General features: G+C 38.6%; 2 protein-coding genes across 2 annotated transcripts; one reads left to right on the plus strand and one right to left on the minus strand.

The window, feature by feature from the left end:
• Positions 1–796: 796 nt before the first annotated feature.
• LOC132198004 (uncharacterized) lies at positions 797–1,623 on the minus strand. Its single transcript, XM_059621663.1, has 3 exons — positions 1,441–1,623; positions 1,142–1,383; positions 797–1,018 (listed from the first exon to the last, which is right to left on the minus strand). Exons 1-3 carry the CDS (start codon positions 1,604–1,606, stop codon positions 896–898), a joined length of 531 nt encoding a protein of 176 aa, XP_059477646.1. The 5' UTR covers positions 1,607–1,623; the 3' UTR covers positions 797–895.
• Positions 1,624–13,013: 11,390 nt separating this feature from the next.
• LOC132197399 (uncharacterized) lies at positions 13,014–19,662 on the plus strand. Its single transcript, XM_059620672.1, has 13 exons — positions 13,014–13,525; positions 15,313–15,492; positions 15,548–15,773; positions 15,828–16,205; positions 16,264–16,598; positions 16,653–17,071; positions 17,124–17,313; positions 17,372–17,758; positions 17,816–18,166; positions 18,217–18,713; positions 18,799–18,980; positions 19,036–19,224; positions 19,279–19,662. The coding sequence occupies exons 1-13, from the start codon at positions 13,139–13,141 to the stop codon at positions 19,542–19,544; spliced, it is 3,987 nt and encodes a 1,328-aa protein (XP_059476655.1). The 5' UTR covers positions 13,014–13,138; the 3' UTR covers positions 19,545–19,662.
• The last annotated feature ends 81 nt before the right edge of the window (positions 19,663–19,743 follow it).

The following is a 19,743-nucleotide window of genomic DNA, read 5'->3' on the forward strand; positions in this document are numbered from 1 at the left end:
TAAGGCGCTGCTTGTTAGGAGGTGCAATAATTACACGGTTCTAGGAATGTTGTCAATTATCCGGACGCGGCGCTAACCTTTCCTTGTTGCATTATTAATTCCTCCAATTTTTCATCTCCCTCGCGTTCGGCGGCATTCTTCTCAGAAAAGCAGGGGGAGCGGGTGAGATTTTTTAAAAGTACCACTTTTTCTCATTTCCCTCGCCCATTTAAAACCATTACTGTCAAGCTCGCGCAAGATATTGCTGCGGAGACATGCGGTGTCGCGCAGTCGGAGGTTTTAATTCCTACTTTAATTACTTTTTTATCCGCGTGCCACTCCGTTCAAGGAGTGAAGCGCACTCTTTCATAAATGAGCCAGTCAAAAGGCAAAGAGCTGTAAATGAGTTGCTTACACAAAGGAGAGGCATAATTATTCAAAATTCATTAACTAATCTTAATATTATTTCTACTTAACTTTTTTTGTTGGTTGATATTAAATTTTTTGTTTTAAATATAGAATAAATAAATTAGATTGATTGTATACTCTGATACAATTTTAAGATATAATTACTTATTTGTTTAATTTTCATTTGATTTTTAATTATTTATTTACAAAAGCCTATTACTTTAATTTAAAATTTATATTTAAATTTTTTCAAAATTAAAAGAAGAAACATTTATTTAATATAAAATAATTATGAAGGGATTATTTGTTAAAAAAGACATCGTGATAATTATCATACAAGTACAAGTCATATATTTATTTTTAGTAAAATTGTTACAATGTTACAAAATTTCCTTACAAATATTTCCACAGACACCTTATATCTTAAAATGAGTAAATAATGGCAGTTTTTTTTTAATATCAAGTTCTAAAATAACTTTAAAGATTTGACACTTGCGTTGAAACAAAATTATGTCACTGAAGAAAGGTGGTTCCTCCCAACTTTGACACGAGTGCTTCTCTCTGCCTGGAGGATGCTGTTGTCAACCACAAAATCATTGCCGAATCTTCGCTCGCAGTGAATTTTATGCGCCTGCAACAGTAATAATAATAAACTACTCGATAACTTTTAAATTTAAGATCTTAATTGCGAGCTATTAAATAAAAAAAGTTTTTATATAAAATAAAATTTCTTTTAATTTAAAATTCAATTAACCTGATGATTGTTTCTGGGCCTGTTGGTTGATGGGATCTGTTTGCCTCCTTCCCAGTGTTTCTCTTTTGTGCAACAACTTTCGCAGAAGTCTTCAATTTTATTGCAGCAGGTTCTCTGTCTTGAGTGATTGCAGGGCCCACCAGATTGGTGGTCGTCGTCAGGTCGTCGGCCTCCTCTTCCTGGACGATTTTCTCTGCACCTTCTACCGCCACTTCTCGATGATGAGGGCTCTTGCGAAGAGTCTAATTAAAAACAAAATTTTCTTTAAAAATTAAATTAATTTGTTAAAAATAATTCACCTCCAGAGGATGGTGGAGGCGGTGGAGGGTATTGTTGGTGCGGCATGGGAAGGAGCGGCAGCCCTTGCTGGATGAGCGTTCGAAGCACCAGGTAGAGCTCGGTGAGAAGTCTTTCGAGTCTTTGGTAGTGTTCCTCGGGGTCGATGACGTTGCACGGACGAGCCATGGCTCTTGTGCCGATCGGCTTGCCTGTCGAGACAAGAATGATTCCATCAGGGGTTGTTGTGCAATCGGTGGTTCGCCAACGCGAAAGGAGGCGCAGACGCGCGCGGGGTGGTGGTAGGGGGCTGTTTTGTTGCTTTGTTTGGGGGCGAGACGAGAGAATATTGTGCTGAATACACAGACAGGAGGTACTTGTTGGTGCGACCATTGATTTGCAATCCCCACAACATATTTAAATGTTTGCTTAGAAGTGGGGTGAGAGGGGTGGAGGGATGATTCTTCGCTGGCGTGCCAAAGTATAATTATAATATCAGTGTTTCAATATTTGACCAGAAACAAAAGTGGCCACATTAAGATTAATGTGAAAATAATTTGTTTTCATAATCCCACTCAATTTCAAGTCCTCGTTAAAAATTAACCATTTTTCGTGCTTTTATTGGAAAAATATAATTATATTTTTTTGGGGAAATGCGTGAATGATAGATGAGGTGCTGCTTCTCAGTCCGGTTAAATTCACCCATCCATGCAATGCGTCTTGCGAATGTCATGATCTGATGACTGCACACACGCGCGGCCTTTGCTATCCATCACTAGCAGGGTAGCCGCCGGAACTTCATCTCGATCCGTCTCTCTCTGGTGCCATAGCCGCGAGCGCCGCAATTCTGACACGCAGCGTGGTATCTTTTATTGTCCATTCGCCAGACAAAGCGCTGATTATCTCGCTGCGCTCGCCGGCCAAATGAGTTGGCTCACACTTCAGTGTCAGAAGCAGCGCCTGCAGCCCCTCACGATCGATAATCAGATTGACCTAACTCGCTCCTACTTCTCTGCCATCAGCTTCCTGTGCTTTTAATTGCCACATAATAGCAAAATACTCCACGAATTTTAATAAAACGACCATATTTATGCAAAAATTTAGTCAATAAATAAATAAATTTATCTATTTATTAAAAATTTATTTATTTTATTAATTTATATTTTGCCTATTTTGGAAGTGAAGAAATCATATTTCTTCCTCGCTGTAAAATTTTATATTCTCGAATAAAATTATTTTGTAAAAAAACAAAACGGCTCTACCAGTTTATATTTTAAATTTTTTGTATCTAATTAGCAAATATAGGAAAATAATCAGCTAAAGAGCCAGAAAAGATTTGACTATTTATAAAATTGATCATTTTATTACTTGAAATTTTTGTTATCTATTATTTGAAATTGAAAAATACGAGGCAGTATCTTTTCAATCTTATAGTTTTGCTTAAAAATTGCCATCATCAAATTAGCATCAAGTGCAGCTCTCTGATAATCACACAATCCAATAACCTCATAATAACCAAATAATCCTTCTTCCGCTTGACTAGAGCGGTTCTATGATTATTGCCGCGCCGCCACAGATACAGTTTGCTGAGGGCAGCTCGTCAAAATCACACCACAAAAGCGGCATTAGCCTTTCCGAGGAACGGGAATCGAAGAGTGATTTGTATTAATTTGGCCAGATTAGCCAGCTGTCTGTGTAAAGTGGATGCCCCCGACGAGGTCATTGTTAGACAACCCGCGCGCCACTCATGTCGAACAAAAAGCCTAATCACAATTGGGTGCTCTGCCAACAGCGACCAATATTGTCGCTCGCACAATAGCGGCATAATGAAGGAAAGTGTATTATTCGATCAAGTGCGGCGTGGAAAAAACGAGGGAGAAAAATCGATTTGCCAATCTTGTTCACATTAATTCCATTTTTTCCCTTCAAATAATGTTTGTTTTGTGGTTCGGGTGGTAATTTCTGAGTGGAATTTATTTAGATTCGGTCGCATTAATCTAGTCTAGCTCACGCGTGCATACATTATAAGTCCACGTTTAAGGCAGCAAAGAGAGGGGTGGCTCGGCAGGCAGATTAGTCGTCCGTTCTCTCTCTCTCTCTCTCTCTCTCTCTCTCTCTCTCTCTCTCTCTCTCTCTCTCTCTCTCTCTCTCTCTCTCTCTCTCTCTCGAGTAATTTGTGGCTCACATGCGCTTATCTTTGGCAAATTGCTGCGATGTGATGACCAAGGATTTAATTGTTTACTCCATTAAGATAGGCGGCGAACAGGGCAATAAGGAGCGGCAATAATCCAGGATGTGTGCAATCAAGCAATTTTACGCCGGAGAAAATCGCCTTCGGAAGCGGCACAATCGCTTTTTATGCGCTCGCCACCAGAACTCAAACATTCAAAGAAGGGGATTTTCGGATTTTCAGATACCTTGCACCAGAAGAGTGTGCTTGGACTATCTAAACTGCACATCTCTGGTAGAGACACGCTTTATATAATTTTATTTATTTATCAAAAATCTTCTCCTCGCTCTTCTGCGTAATTGTTGACACAGAACCGACGCACTTAGAAAATTGTGTGGCCAAACTGTGGAAAACAATTTTTCGTGGCGGACATAAAAAATTGACCGAATTCTCCCCAAAATCGCTTTATCATAATTTAAATGTGGCGGTGCGAGATGACAAGAGGCGATATGATCAATCATCAACCCTCCTTCCGCGACTCTCTTGACTTCATGTTCGCGTTTGTCTGTCTATATCTCTCTCCACAATAATAGTGGCTGACAGTCGAGAGATGAGTTTGATCGCGACGCACACACGCGGCGAATTTGTAATTCAAGAGCAAATGCATTCATCACGTAATTTGACTGTAAAGGCATCAATCGATTCCATTTATCAGGAAAAGCCAGACGCGGAGTCACGCTAATTTTTATTGTGATCATTCAAAACAAGGAATAATATAATGCGTTCTGTGAAAGGACCTCTCAAAATTTGATGTATCGCGCTTAATTCCTCTTGGTTTGCACGGGACATTTTCATATTCAATTCACCAATTTCTGCTCCAAAGAATCACATTTTAAATTATTATTTCCGCTAATCCATCATTAAAACTGGGGGAGTCCAAATTATTGCAAGTTAATAAAAGCTGAATTAATTAAGAAAATTTCCTTTTCGCTATTTTGGCTGGAATTTCGAATTGATATTCTAACGTCGTCGCGGCCCTCAAAAACGCGAATTCAGTTATGAGTCAGATAATGCACGTGCAGTTTTATTGGCTAATATAACGCGGCTGGAGTTAAGACGCTTAATTAAAATGGTTTAATGACACTCTCACGGAATATTACCACCTTAAAAGCATGTTTACGACGCCGAGAGGGAAAAATCAAGCCATTCGCAAGCGCCGGCAATAACGCAATTTTTTTCAGGCATTGTCTTATTAAAGCAGGCCGGTTGCGTAACTAATGTTTGTTTCGCTAATGGAGTGCTCGCAGCCTTTGTCCTTTGCTCGTCGGTTTTGCACAGGCAACTCTGGCGGCGGGCAGACGGCAAGCCCACATTACACACACATACAATTGCAACAACAGCGAGTGCTTTCGAGATGAGAGAGAAAGAGGGGGTGGATTGAACGTTGGGGAGAATGGCTGGCTGTGCATTTCCACCCCCGGCGTGTTTCATCCCCCGGCAGCTTTATCTGTTGGCTGGCTGCGGAATATTCAATAATGATAATATCCATCTCTCTCCCTTCTTTCCGTGCGAATTCAATGCAATCGCTCACCATCAGCGCGCAGACAGTCACAGATTCTGCTACTCTTGTCCACAAATGGATGTGCGAAATTAATAAAAAAAGGGGGGTTTCAATTTTTAATATGAAGAAAAAGTAATAATATAACAGTGTTTTAAATGATTTAAAGCTTTTAATTTCAAGTAAAAATCTTGTGTTTAATTTAGCACCAAATTAAAAGAGGCTGAACCAACTTTGAATATGAAACATTTGAAATTAAAATTAATTTGTGAGTTTTCTATATAACGAAGTATCAATTTAATTTTTTTACTCAAATGAATAAGGGCAAGAGTGAAGTTCCAGTTGATTTTAATTCATCCAGTTTCAGAATAAACAATAAAAAGCGTTTGAGGCTAGAAAATATGACCATAATTTTATTTCTATCCTTTAAAAAAAATCGTTAAAATAATATATTACTTAATCAGGTTAACATTAAGGAAAATAATTATATTTCATTATTTATAATTAGGTAATTATTCTAAAAAATTTGGAAAACAATCATAGCAACTTTTCTGTTTGCATGCTTTTTTTTAGTAAATTTCCTTTCAATTTTTTAATTTTATTTGATAAAATTTTGAAAATTACCTTTGATTTAGATTAGAGAATGCTCCTAAAATAGGGTGTTTTCTGCTGTTGAAGACGAGGACACGAAATAAACCTCCAAATATAGGATTTGCTCATTTTCTGTCCGAGCAGCAATATTTCTCTCCACTCAGCTATGTAAATTAGCCATCCAACGTGTCAAACAAGTGCACGCAGGGTGGCCTCCCTCGACGCATTCCGCGGCATTTCACATATGTGCTGTTGCGTCTGGCAGCACTCCTTGACTCACAATTAGCTCGGCTGAAAAATGAGATGCGCCTCCCTTTGGAGTCAAACGCACACATGCCTCTCGAGCAATTCACCACCACCTGCAGCATCTCTCACCCCTGCCTGTGCACGTGAATAGATAAATCGAAAGGCGAGTGAATGAGATTGTCGCGCCGTATATAGGTGATAGCCAGGGACACAATCATTGTTATGGGTTCGCAAAGCAGCGAGGAGTGATTCCGTTTTCGTTTGCGATAGGAAAACTTGGCGTGCGACCAGGCACTAAGAAGTGTTATCGCCACACGCCTTAGATAAAGATTTCACTCGGAAATCAATGGGAAAGCAGATTCGATGGAATTATTCGGGGCCGTGTTGCTTTGATAATTTAGCAGGAGGAGGAATGGGGACGATGATATTTATGAGAATTGGCAGTGCTGATTTGATAAAGCCGGCCTTAATTAAGAGAGGGGCGAAAAGAACACACGAGACAAAGTGCTCAGGTGTTATTCGCGGCAATCAAAACGAATGGTCTCGTCGCGCTTAAAAATTTATCTGATTAAAACATCGCGCCTGCTGCTGCAGACTCTGCAGAGAGGAGAAAGAAAATGACATCGAGAATATAATCCTCTTCTCCCCGCTGCAGCTTCTATCTCGCGTTTAATTGCTTCTGCAGTGGTACGGCAAAGACTTTCTTCCTTTCGGTCGGAAAAGAAGCTTCGCAGGGGAAAGGAAAGTATATACAAGCCGGAATTAATTAATCCTCCTGCTTGGCTGCGTTTCTTTTAATTGATGACACTCGGGATAAAAATGACATTAAAATCGTTCCATTAATCAAGGTCGAACGTTTTCTAATTGAAGAGAAAAAGAGGAGAAGGAGGAGGTCAGTGTCAAGCAAAAAGCCTCTAATCCCAACTTAATCAAAATTGATGGTGTCCGGGGCAAATTATCGACTTGAGTGCTTTCCGCTCCAAATGATTAATTGTTGCACGATAGGAATCTCACCACTTTCTGACGGAAACATTTGAAATAAAAGGAAATGTGTTAAAAATAATTTTTTTGATGGAGATCAATTTTCACGTAATTTATTAATATGTATTTTAATAATTTAATTTTGCTTTTAAATTTAAATGACTTTTTATTAATAATTTTATTACATTATTTAATTTGTTGGAAAATTCATACATTTGACGCACCTTCTGTTAATTATAATTTTTAAATTTCCATCGTTCCGGTACTTACATTAATTTCTCACTTATTGTTCGTGGATTGAATTAGTTTAACAGGAAGCGATAAATTTTGTATTTGGCGTCTGGAGAAAAAGTTTTATGTGCCGTTCATGCTAATTCCCGAGTGCACGCCGAAAAGCTTTTTTGACGGATCATTTACTCCGGCTGCTGCTTTAATATGAAAATATTTCACGTGTATCGCTTAGAAATAAAAAGGATCGGGGCCCAATAAATAAAAGAATCTGTCCCGCGTGCATGCATAACATATATGTGGAGGTTGCAGCGCATACATCTTATTTATTGCGACTTTTTAACTGCCGCGGGCGCGCGCGGCTCCTTTTATTGCAGCCGCGTTTTTATTATTTGTTGAATGCGCCAGAGAGCATAAATTATCGGCGGCGGCTGAAATTGCATCTTGATAATTTACATTCGCGCATATATGAAAAAGAGAGATGTGCAATGGTGCGGAAAAAAGACACGAAGAGGGATCTCGAAAGGAAAGCGCCGCCAATTAAGGGGTGCGTGTACGTATATAATTTTTGTCAATGCGTGTTCGATGGTAGTGAGATAACAATGTACTTGCTCTTTCAATTACTATTTCGATTCAAAAGCCACAGGAGCTCAAAATGATAAATAAGATAATTTGCATTTACAAAATGCAACTAATGCTTGTTATTTTTTTGTCCCCTTCTTCAAGTTGCTATCGATTTCACATTGAAAAATTTTAAACTTTTCCACTCAATTAAAAACGTTTTAAATTTTTTTTGGAAATAATTAAAACTCCTTATTAAAAAAATCATGTAAATATTTGAAAATTAACAAGATAAATATTAAAATCTGATTTTTTTTTTAAAAAAAGGCCATACCAAGGATGATAGATATCGGAGCGTTTGTGCTAGACTAAGTTTAGGTCACAGATGATAAACGTTAATTTTGGAAATAAAACCGATGTGCAGCTAGCCGCGCTGAAACGATTTTTGTAAAATGTGCCGATTTAATTGCCTAGAAAAGTGATATTCAGGTATCGAAAATGCATGAAATATGAATTTTTTTTAAATCAAGTGTTGAATATCAAAGCGTTTTGGCTGGACTAAAATAAGGTCTCAGACGATAAACGCTAATTTTGGAAATATAACCGATGTGCAGCTAGCCGCGCTGAAACAATTTTATTAAAATGTGCCGATTTAATTGCCTAGAAAAGTGATATTCAGATATCAAAAATGCATGAAATATGAATTTTTTTTAAATCAAGTGTTGAATATGAAAGCGTTTCGGCTGGACTAAAATAAGGTCTCAGACGATAAACGCTAATTTTGGAAATATAACCGATGTGCAGCTAGCCGCGCTGAAACAATTTTATTAAAATGTGCCGATTTAATTGCCTAGAAAAGTGATATTCAGATATCAAAAATGCATGAAATATGAATTTTTTTTAAATCAAGTGTTGAATATGAAAGCGTTTCGGCTGGACTAAAATAAGGTCTCAGACGATAAACGCTAATTTTGGAAATATAGCTGATGTGCAGCTAGCCGCGCTGAAACGATTTTTGTAAAATGTGCCGATTTAATTGCCTAGAAAAGTGATATTCAGGTATCAAAAATGCATGAAATATGAATTTTTTTAAAATCAAGTGTTGAATATGAAAGCGTTTCGGCTGGACTAAAATAAGGTCTCAGACGATAAACGCTAATTTTGGAAATATAACCGATGTGCAGCTAGCCGCGCTGAAACAATTTTATTAAAATGTGCCGATTTAATTGCCTAGAAAAGTGATATTCAGATATCAAAAATGCATGAAATATGAATTTTTTTTAAATCAAGTGTTGAATATGAAAGCGTTTCGGCTGGACTAAAATAAGGTCTCAGACGATAAACGCTAATTTTGGAAATATAACCGATGTGCAGCTAGCCGCGCTGAAACAATTTTATTAAAATGTGCCGATTTAATTGCCTAGAAAAGTGATATTCAGATATCAAAAATGCATGAAATATGAATTTTTTTTAAATCAAGTGTTGAATATGAAAGCGTTTCGGCTGGACTAAAATAAGGTCTCAGACGATAAACGCTAATTTTGGAAATATAGCTGATGTGCAGCTAGCCGCGCTGAAACAATTTTTTTAAATTGTGCCGATTTAATTGCCTAGAAAAGTGATATTCAGATATCAAAAATGCATGAAATATGAATTTTTTTTAAATCAAGTGTTGAATATGAAAGCGTTTCGGCTGGACTAAAATAAGGTCTCAGACGATAAACGCTAATTTTGGAAATATAACCGATGTGCAGCTAGCCGCGCTGAAACGATTTTTGTAAAATGTGCCGATTTAATTGCCTAGAAAAGTGATATTCAGGTATCAAAAATGCATGAAATATGAATTTTTTTAAAATCAAGTGTTGAATATGAAAGCGTTTCGGCTGGACTAAAATAAGGTCTCAGACGATAAACGCTAATTTTGGAAATATAACCGATGTGCAGCTAGCCGCGCTGAAACGATTTTTGTAAAATGTGCCGATTTAATTGCCTAGAAAAGTGATATTCAGATATCAAAAATGCATGAAATATGAATTTTTTTTAAATCAAGTGTTGAATATGAAAGCGTTTCGGCTGGACTAAAATAAGGTCTCAGACGATAAACGCTAATTTTGGAAATATAGCTGATGTGCAGCTAGCCGCGCTGAAACAATTTTATTAAATTGTGCCGATTTAATTGCCTAGAAAAATGATATTCAGGTATCGAAAATGCATGAAATATGAATTTTTTTTAAATCAAGTGTTGAATATCAAAGCGTTTTGGCTGGACTAAAATAAGGTCTCAGACGATAAACGCTAATTTTGGAAATATATCTGATGTGCAGCTAGCCGCGCTGAAACAATTTTTTTAAATTGTGCCGATTTAATTGCCTAGAAAAGTGATATTCAGGTATCGAAAATGCATGAAATATGAATTTTTTTTAAATCAAGTGTTGAATATCAAAGCGTTTTGGCTGGACTAAAATAAGGTCTCAGACGATAAACGCTAATTTTGGAAATATAACCGATGTGCAGCTAGCCGCGCTGAAACAATTTTATTAAATTGTGCCGATTTAATTGCCTAGAAAAGTGATATTCAGATATCAAAAATGCATGAAATATGAATTTTTTTTAAATCAAGTGTTGAATATGAAAGCGTTTCGGCTGGACTAAAATAAGGTCTCAGACGATAAACGCTAATTTTGGAAATATAGCTGATGTGCAGCTAGCCGCGCTGAAACAATTTTATTAAAATGTGCCGATTTAATTGCCTAGAAAAGTGATATTCAGATATCAAAAATGCATGAAATATGAATTTTTTTTAAATCAAGTGTTGAATATGAAAGCGTTTCGGCTGGACTAAAATAAGGTCTCAGACGATAAACGCTAATTTTGGAAATATAGCTGATGTGCAGCTAGCCGCGCTGAAACAATTTTATTAAATTGTGCCGATTTAATTGCCTAGAAAAGTGATATTCAGGTATCGAAAATGCATGAAATATGAATTTTTTTTAAATCAAGTGTTGAATATCAAAGCGTTTTGGCTGGACTAAAATAAGGTCTCAGACGATAAACGCTAATTTTGGAAATATAACCGATGTGCAGCTAGCCGCGCTGAAACAATTTTATTAAAATGTGCCGATTTAATTGCCTAGAAAAGTGATATTCAGATATCAAAAATGCATGAAATATGAATTTTTTTTAAATCAAGTGTTGAATATGAAAGCGTTTCGGCTGGACTAAAATAAGGTCTCAGACGATAAACGCTAATTTTGGAAATATAGCTGATGTGCAGCTAGCCGCGCTGAAACAATTTTATTAAAATGTGCCGATTTAATTGCCTAGAAAAGTGATATTCAGATATCAAAAATGCATGAAATATGAATTTTTTTTAAATCAAGTGTTGAATATGAAAGCGTTTCGGCTGGACTAAAATAAGGTCTCAGACGATAAACGCTAATTTTGGAAATATAACCGATGTGCAGCTAGCCGCGCTGAAACAATTTTATTAAAATGTGCCGATTTAATTGCCTAGAAAAGTGATATTCAGATATCAAAAATGCATGAAATATGAATTTTTTTTAAATCAAGTGTTGAATATGAAAGCGTTTCGGCTGGACTAAAATAAGGTCTCAGACGATAAACGCTAATTTTGGAAATATAGCTGATGTGCAGCTAGCCGCGCTGAAACAATTTTATTAAAATGTGCCGATTTAATTGCCTAGAAAAGTGATATTCAGATATCAAAAATGCATGAAATATGAATTTTTTTTAAATCAAGTGTTGAATATCAAAGCGTTTTGGCTGGACTAAAATAAGGTCTCAGACGATAAACGCTAATTTTGGAAATATAACCGATGTGCAGCTAGCCGCGCTGAAACAATTTTATTAAAATGTGCCGATTTAATTGCCTAGAAAAGTGATATTCAGATATCAAAAATGCATGAAATATGAATTTTTTTTAAATCAAGTGTTGAATATGAAAGCGTTTCGGCTGGACTAAAATAAGGTCTCAGACGATAAACGCTAATTTTGGAAATATAGCTGATGTGCAGCTAGCCGCGCTGAAACAATTTTATTAAAATGTGCCGATTTAATTGCCTAGAAAAGTGATATTCAGATATCAAAAATGCATGAAATATGAATTTTTTTTAAATCAAGTGTTGAATATGAAAGCGTTTCGGCTGGACTAAAATAAGGTCTCAGACGATAAACGCTAATTTTGGAAATATAGCTGATGTGCAGCTAGCCGCGCTGAAACGATTTTTGTAAAATGTGCCGATTTAATTGCCTAGAAAAGTGATATTCAGATATCAAAAATGCATGAAATATGAATTTTTTTTAAATCAAGTGTTGAATATCAAAGCGTTTTGGCTGGACTAAAATAAGGTCTCAGACGATAAACGCTAATTTTGGAAATATAACCGATGTGCAGCTAGCCGCGCTGAAACGATTTTTGTAAAATGTGCCGATTTAATTGCCTAGAAAAGTGATATTCAGATATCAAAAATGCATGAAATATGAATTTTTTTTAAATCAAGTGTTGAATATGAAAGCGTTTCGGCTGGACTAAAATAAGGTCTCAGACGATAAACGCTAATTTTGGAAATATATCTGATGTGCAGCTAGCCGCGCTGAAACAATTTTTTTAAATTGTGCCGATTTAATTGCCTAGAAAAGTGATATTCAGGTATCGAAAATGCATGAAATATGAATTTTTTTTTAAATCAAGTGTTGAATATCAAAGCGTTTCGGCTGGACTAAAATAAGGTCTCAGACGATAAACGCTAATTTTGGAAATATATCTGATGTGCAGCTAGCCGCGCTGAAACAATTTTTTTAAATTGTGCCGATTTAATTGCCTAGAAAAGTGATATTCAGGTATCGAAAATGCATGAAATATGAATTTTTTTTAAATCAAGTGTTGAATATCAAAGCGTTTTGGCTGGACTAAAAAAAGGTCTCAGACGATAAACGCTAATTTTGGAAATATAGCTGATGTGCAGCTAGCCGCGCTGAAACGATTTTTGTAAAATGTGCCGATTTAATTGCCTAGAAAAGTGATATTCAGATATCAAAAATGCATGAAATATGAATTTTTTTTAAATCAAGTGTTGAATATCAAAGCGTTTCGGCTGGACTAAAGTAAGGTCTCAGACAATAAACGCTAAATTGGGAAATATAACTGATGTAGTGTGGACCAACAAGGTGTGGACCTCGCGCGCTTCGACCGAGGATATTCCATTCCAGCCATCTAGCGGATTTATTCGGTACTAGCGAAACGCGGATAAACATTATAAACATAAACAACAAAGACGGCGGCGGCGGATCCAAGTTGCCGCATTTTTGGTCCTCGACCGCAGGATTCGTTTCGGCATCTGCTGAAGACTCACCTTCAAAGGTGAACATGGAGGTGGACGACGCTCCCGTTGAGGTGGCGCCGATAGAGTTGGTGGAGGCGTCGATGGACCCTGCCGAGGTCGCCGCCGCCGACTTGATCGCGTTGCCCGCCGACGAAAATGTGCTTGAGCCGCTGGATCTGCAGGACTTGGACTCGCCGGACATGCCTGAGAACAAGGATGAAGACCCTGACTACGAGCCGGAAGTTATTCCCATCGATGGGGTTGATGAGGAAGCCGAGCTGAGCTTGGCCGAAAGGTTGCGGAACCGCAAGCGGCGCCGCGGAAGGCCTCGCAAGGACGACGTTTTGGCTCGAAACAAGAGCGACTTCGTCCGGCAGAAGTTGCCTGAGCCCACCAGGCTGAGGAGTGGATTTTACGAAAGCATCGACACGGTCAGTTTTTTTTATTTTAGAATAATTTATCCCAGAATCATTGATTCATTGATTTTTTTAGTTCGTTATTTGCACGTTCTTTCCTTGCAAACTTTATTGCAAAGCTCTTTATTTCCACGATCGACTCCGAAGGAGCGGCAACACTGCAGTGACGTCACGATAGGGGAGGGAATTAAGGGGGAGGTGTATTTGTTTTCGAGTGAGCTTGACGCTTGCAATTGTGCTAAAAATCTAGATAATTTTAAGGTTTTTTAGCGTTCTTGGTGCAGAATTTGACGGAACCTGATTGTCGAAAGCAATCTTGGTGCCTTTGGTGCTCTCTAAGGTCAGCACAATCTCGATGTTGAGCACCGGTCAGCCTCAACCCATTCATGAAAATCAGGCCTTTTTATCTTCTCAAGGCAGCAACTCCTTCACCAGGTTTTATTAAGGAGGGGTTGCAGGATTTTAACCTTTCATTGATTCTAAAAATGAATTTTACTATTGAATTTCTGACTTTATATTACTTTGAGAACCACAAATGTTCCAGTACCTTTGTAAGGTATTTGAAAAAAAAAAATGCAAGCTTTAAATGTTTATTTCATTTTGTTTTCAATTTGAAGCAGTTAATTCGGTCAAAAGTCAAACTTTATGCATAAAAGCTTCTATGAAGAGTGATAAATAATTTTTTAGAGAATAGAAAAAAGTCATAAACTGTAAAAAGAAGCTGAAATTCTATTCTTCGGCAATATGCTCAATGTTTTTCCATCAGAAATATCTTCGCTTGAAAATCAAGAAGTCAAATTCTGTGCCTCTTGTGTAAATATATAAATTATCTCTTGTTTTATCAGAAGCACAATGAAATTCAGCAATATAAAGTAATAATTCATTTCAATTAAGACACAATAATGAATTCTAGAAATTATTTATTTATGGTAATTTAGAAAATTAATACACTTTTCTGCCATTTTAAAGCGAATTTAGTTTTCATCTTTATTGAGTTACATTTAATTGCTTAAAAATCAAATCAAGAATTGGCCCGGAGAATAATTTTTATGATTTTCTAAACAAGCCTATTTGCTTTCTCAGCTTTCTTTTGACCGCTTTTTGGGTAACAAGTTTTTCGCGTCGCTGATTTTAATATAATTTACCCTTTCCTGAGAAAAAAAATTTCATCCCCGGTGGTGGCAGCGAAGGCGACTTGCTGCGTTGTTTTAATTATCCTAGTTGATTAAAACCTTCCAAACAAAGCAATAATTAAAAGGCAAGTCTGAGGATTACGCTCTCAGTAACGAGGTAGGTCCATCATAATTACGAAAAAGACAACAGCAAACTATGAATTATTCCTTGGGGAATTCGTGGTCATATTTCCTTATTGCGCGCGCCAACGCCACCCGCTCACAGGGATCATTTTGTTCATCCTGCGTGAAGAGAGGGTTGAAAAGGGGTGGATTAAGCGCGCACACATTATTCGATGCTCTTTTTCCACTATGCTCTGGTAATTGGCGATTCATCTCTGCTCAACCCTTGCTTCTTTAAAAGAAAGGGGGCGCAAATTAAAAGAGTCAACGCTATGATGGCAGGATTATCAACTTAGCCGCACTCTGACGAATGGTTTTAAGAGTTTCTGCTCTGAATCATTAATTTTTTTTTTACAAAATGAAGATTAAATGTCCCTTTAGAGCAGAATAAACTTTTCATTTTGAATAAAAATTTCTTTTGGCTAGTAATACTGTTTCATTTCTTCAAATTTATATTATTTGCCGTATCATTATGAGAATCTTTACAATTTGATTATTTTGCTTCAGATGGCAAACAAGACAACTCGTTCGACCAGCAAGAACTCCAACATTACCCAGTTCTCCTCACTCTATTTGGAATGTGACGCTGAAGATCTGAGTGAGGCGCAGCTGCAAGCTCAGATGGATCACAAAAAGGAGTTCAAGCTGGCCCATGACAAGATCAACGAAATGATAAAAAATCAAACGGTGAATATCGCTCGCACTTGAAATCCACTTTGAAAATCTTTAGACAAAATTTCAGATTTTATTTCACGGAAAGCATACCATGGTGTTGCAATCGTCAACACCAACTGTACCTCTCAGAGGACCTCCTGGAAAACTCCCCCTGCCCAAAACTACTCAGGCCACCATCAAAGTGACGCCATCGATCATCAGTGCCCAGCCGAACATTCTGCGCACACAAAATAGGCAAAATATTCTTTTGTCCACGCCTTCCCAAACCAACAACGTCACCTACTTGCTGCCAGGTAAAAACAATTACCAATAATTTGATTATGTTTAATCAAAGTTTATATCTCTAGGAGGAAAAACTGGAAACACGGTTTTGAGGACCCTCCCCCCTGGAGCAACAGTTCGCCTTGCCCCATCTGTCACCAATGCCAAAATTGTCACCACTCCTGCTACACCGGTTCAGACCACCGCTCCTATTCCGAATGTTGGCAATATTCCACTTGGACAGATCCCGGTTCCAGTTGCTGCGCCAACCACTTCTGCTGCCCCAACAGCTACTTCGGACGCTGTTGTTGATCTCACTGAAGAAGACTCTGTTGACTCTCGTGAAATCTCGTTCAACAAGCTCTCAGGAAAAACATTCCCGTCCTTGGTCGTCACTGCAAGACCAAGTCTCAAAACTAAAGACATGACCCCATCTGCCATCACTCGAGAGAGGGCTACTCTAGGTATTTTATTTACTCTGAAAGAAGTAATTCATTTTTAATGTTTATCGTTTTATTTCAGACTCGAAAGTGAAAACGGTCCTCGTACATTCTCCGACCAAGTTCACCGAGTGGCTGATCCAGCAAGGTCTTGTCAGGAGTGAGCAAGTGTGCAGCACACACAGAGACCAGTACAACAACCCCTACAAGCTGAAGCTCGGAATGTACTCTGACAACACCAAGTTCCCTTTCTCTGGAGGATATGTTTGGATAAGCGAATGTTGCCCGCAGAAGTTTGTCTCTGTTTTCAGTGGGTCATTGTTTGAGAGCTCTCCTCATCCACCCACAGTGCTACTAAAGCTCGTCTACCATTGGTGTTGTCAAACTTCGGTGAACAACGTCGTCCAGTGGGTCAAGGTAAAATTGAACTCGTCCTCAATTAAGAAGATATTTTAAATTTTATTATCCTAGGTTGACAATTTCTACGTGAAAAACTTCTACACCCTGCTCCGATCAGTCTGCACAGCTGCCGTGCACACGAAGATGGGTTACATCGGAGGACTGAATAAATACGTTGAAGTTGGAGTGATAAGTCTGGGCACCACGTCCCAGGATGGCCACCAACGCCAAGTCAAAGTTGAAGTTCTCGGAGTCATGGACTTTGAATCAAAGAAGGTTCGCTTGATGGCTGTCGAGCCAATGGCCGAGTCAGACCGAAACCTCCGCAAGCGCTTCAGCAAAATCCTGGAGCCTCTCACCAACTGGGTGCACCCTGCGTCCACCATCCTGACTGATTTCAGCATTGACAAGTCCACCTTGCAGGCCTTGGGATTCAACAACGTTTACCAGAACAATGCAACTGATCATGGCGTAATGCTCGGAGGAAGATGGTTATTATTATTATTATTTACTCGAATATGATAAATTAATTTTTATCCTTAGGCGCAACAATGCTAACATCATGGACTACTTGCGAAAAGTGGTGCCAAGGATGTTCCTGAACACACTTTCCTTGCTGAATCGAGCCCTCATCCAGCAGTTCTTGGACGAGTTGACCTGGCGAGAGAGATGGGGCTTTTCACCTCCACTCACCTTTGACAACATCATCTCCCACCTTGCAGAGCAAACTAAGGCAAGTATAAATTTTTTGATAATATTATTATCTTAAATCTTAATCTATGAAACTCCAGGTGGACTATGGAGAGCAGATGGTTAATCGCCTGAGCAAGATAGCTGTCAACCCCTTCAAGTCTTGGAATTACAATGAACAAAATAAAGTCTTGGTGAACACACCTGCAACTCTGGCTGCTCCTACAACCAGCGCACCTCCAGAGTTTGATGTCACCCCCACATCTCTCTGCGAAGTGCAATATGCCCCTGGCCCAGCTCATTCCAAGCGGCCACGAGCACAGAAAACGCCACAGCCCATCATGAATGAAAATCAGTCAAAGAATCAAAGTTCTTCATCTGCTGCGGCCATAAAGAGGGTCAAGTTGAACACTTCAGCACAAACCTACTTGGATGCTTTCTACTATGCAGAAATGAAAGGCCAACCAGCTCTTGTTCTGACTGATCAGGTGAGAATTGAAACAAACCAACCTACTACAACTTGACTTATTTTTCTACTCTTTCAGGACCAAACTTTCAATGTCAAGTGCATCATATGTTCTTGCAACTTCTACAACAATCTTGCCCTGATGAAACACTTGATCTCTCACGTTGTCTATGAGACAAATGACGCAACCAAGGCAGATAAAAACAAATTCTGTCCGTACTGCTTGAAAAAGCTGACAACAAGCGCTCACTTAAACACGCACAAGAAAGACTGTCACATGCTGAACACGGCGACGACAAGCTGCAGCATTTGCCAGAAGAAATTTCCTCTTCGGTCGCAACTGATTCAGCACATGCACCAAATGCATGTTGCCTCTGAAATTCCCTACTGCTGCCACGTTTGCAACTTCAGATCCTCCGTGCATCAGAGGGTACTTTTATAGAATATTTTTAAATCTTGTATTTGAACCAAATATTTCAGGTTGTTGATCACTTCCATGAGACACACACCGGAGGCTGCTCCCTGCAGTGCCCTTTGTGTCTGAAGGTCTTCTATGCCACTGGGCCCAAGAGCCGCAGCTCGGCCAACAATCTGATGGCTTTCTATCAGCACTTGGTGGGCCACCGTCGGCAAAGCAACAGGCGCAAGTGCGAACGTTGCGTCCTCATCTTCCAGCAACAGAAGCATGTCTTTGACCACGAGGATCAGTATCATCGCTCCATGCGCAACATGGCTCGTGTTGTGCCAGTCGTTTCAACTGAGAGCAACCCCACCATAATAATTCCAACCCCAACTGGGCCACCTCCAATTTCGCAGGCCGAAAAGGCTGGCGAAAGTTCCCGCTCTTTGCAGCCAAAGAGTTCAAGTAGCACTTCCTTTACTAAAAAGCAACAGCACCCCCAACTCTACGTTGGAGTAGACGAGTTCTACAAGTGCATTGAGTGCAAGCAGCCTCTCAATCAGCGCAACCATCTCAAGTAATAATTTTGATTACATTCAGAAATAATTTATAAATATTTCTAACAATAAGAATTGAATTTTAATTTGAGTTATTTTATGCAGCAATTTCATGAACTGCCTGCTATGCCGATTCTCAACGTGTTGCTCAAATGCCATGGACAAACATACCAAAATCTATCACTCAAACAAAAAGAAAAGTTTGGTTCCGTACAAAAGGGACACCATTCTGCCTGCCCCCATGTACTGCATTTGCGGCTTCAAGAGCAGCAAGGGCAATGAACTTGGTACATTTTATTCTCCATTGTTAGTGAATAGTGGTAATTAACAAATTATTTGCAGCCAACCATCTGGAAGAGTGTGAAAAGAAGTCGGCATACCCCAAACCAAGTATTCAAGCACAATCGGCCTCATTTCCACCCTTGGTCAACCTCGACGAAGGTGTCAGCGAAGAGGATCAAAATGACAAGTGGATGAAGGCATATGTGCACAAGGGCAATGATGATGATCGAGAAAAGCAAGAGAAACCAGGTTCGAAATTAATGGTTAGAAAGATAAAATCCACTTATTAAATTTCTTTATCAGACGACGGCAGCATTATGGGCTTTCTTGGTTTAGTTAGAAAATCTTCAACAGAGGATGACATTGCCAAGAAGCCTGAGACGGAGAAGGATGAAGAGATTAAGACACCGGAGGATGAGGCGTCAATGATTCCTGAAGATGGGAAGAAAAAAGAAGACGAGAAAGAGCCTGAAGAAAATCTTGATCAGGATGACATTGCTATGCCTTTGGAACTCCCTCTCGAAACTGAGATGAAGGAGTCCAATGAAGTGATGGAATTAGGAGATTAATTATTTAATACACCTGATGTAAATTTACTTGTATCTTTTATAAAATCAGGCAATGTGAATTTATGCAAAATTTATGTAAATAATGCAAAAATAGAAAATTTTCTTTGTTCCACAAACAGATAAATGTATTTTTATCCTCAGATAAATTTCCAAGCGTTTCTCATTAAATTTTAAGGTTGTTAATGCGCTTAATATGTGA

The sequence above is a fragment of the Neocloeon triangulifer genome, unplaced genomic scaffold, assembly GCF_031216515.1.
Source record: "Neocloeon triangulifer isolate White Clay Creek 2 clone unplaced genomic scaffold, ASM3121651v1 ptg000012l, whole genome shotgun sequence".
Classification (NCBI taxonomy): domain Eukaryota; kingdom Metazoa; phylum Arthropoda; class Insecta; order Ephemeroptera; family Baetidae; genus Neocloeon; species Neocloeon triangulifer.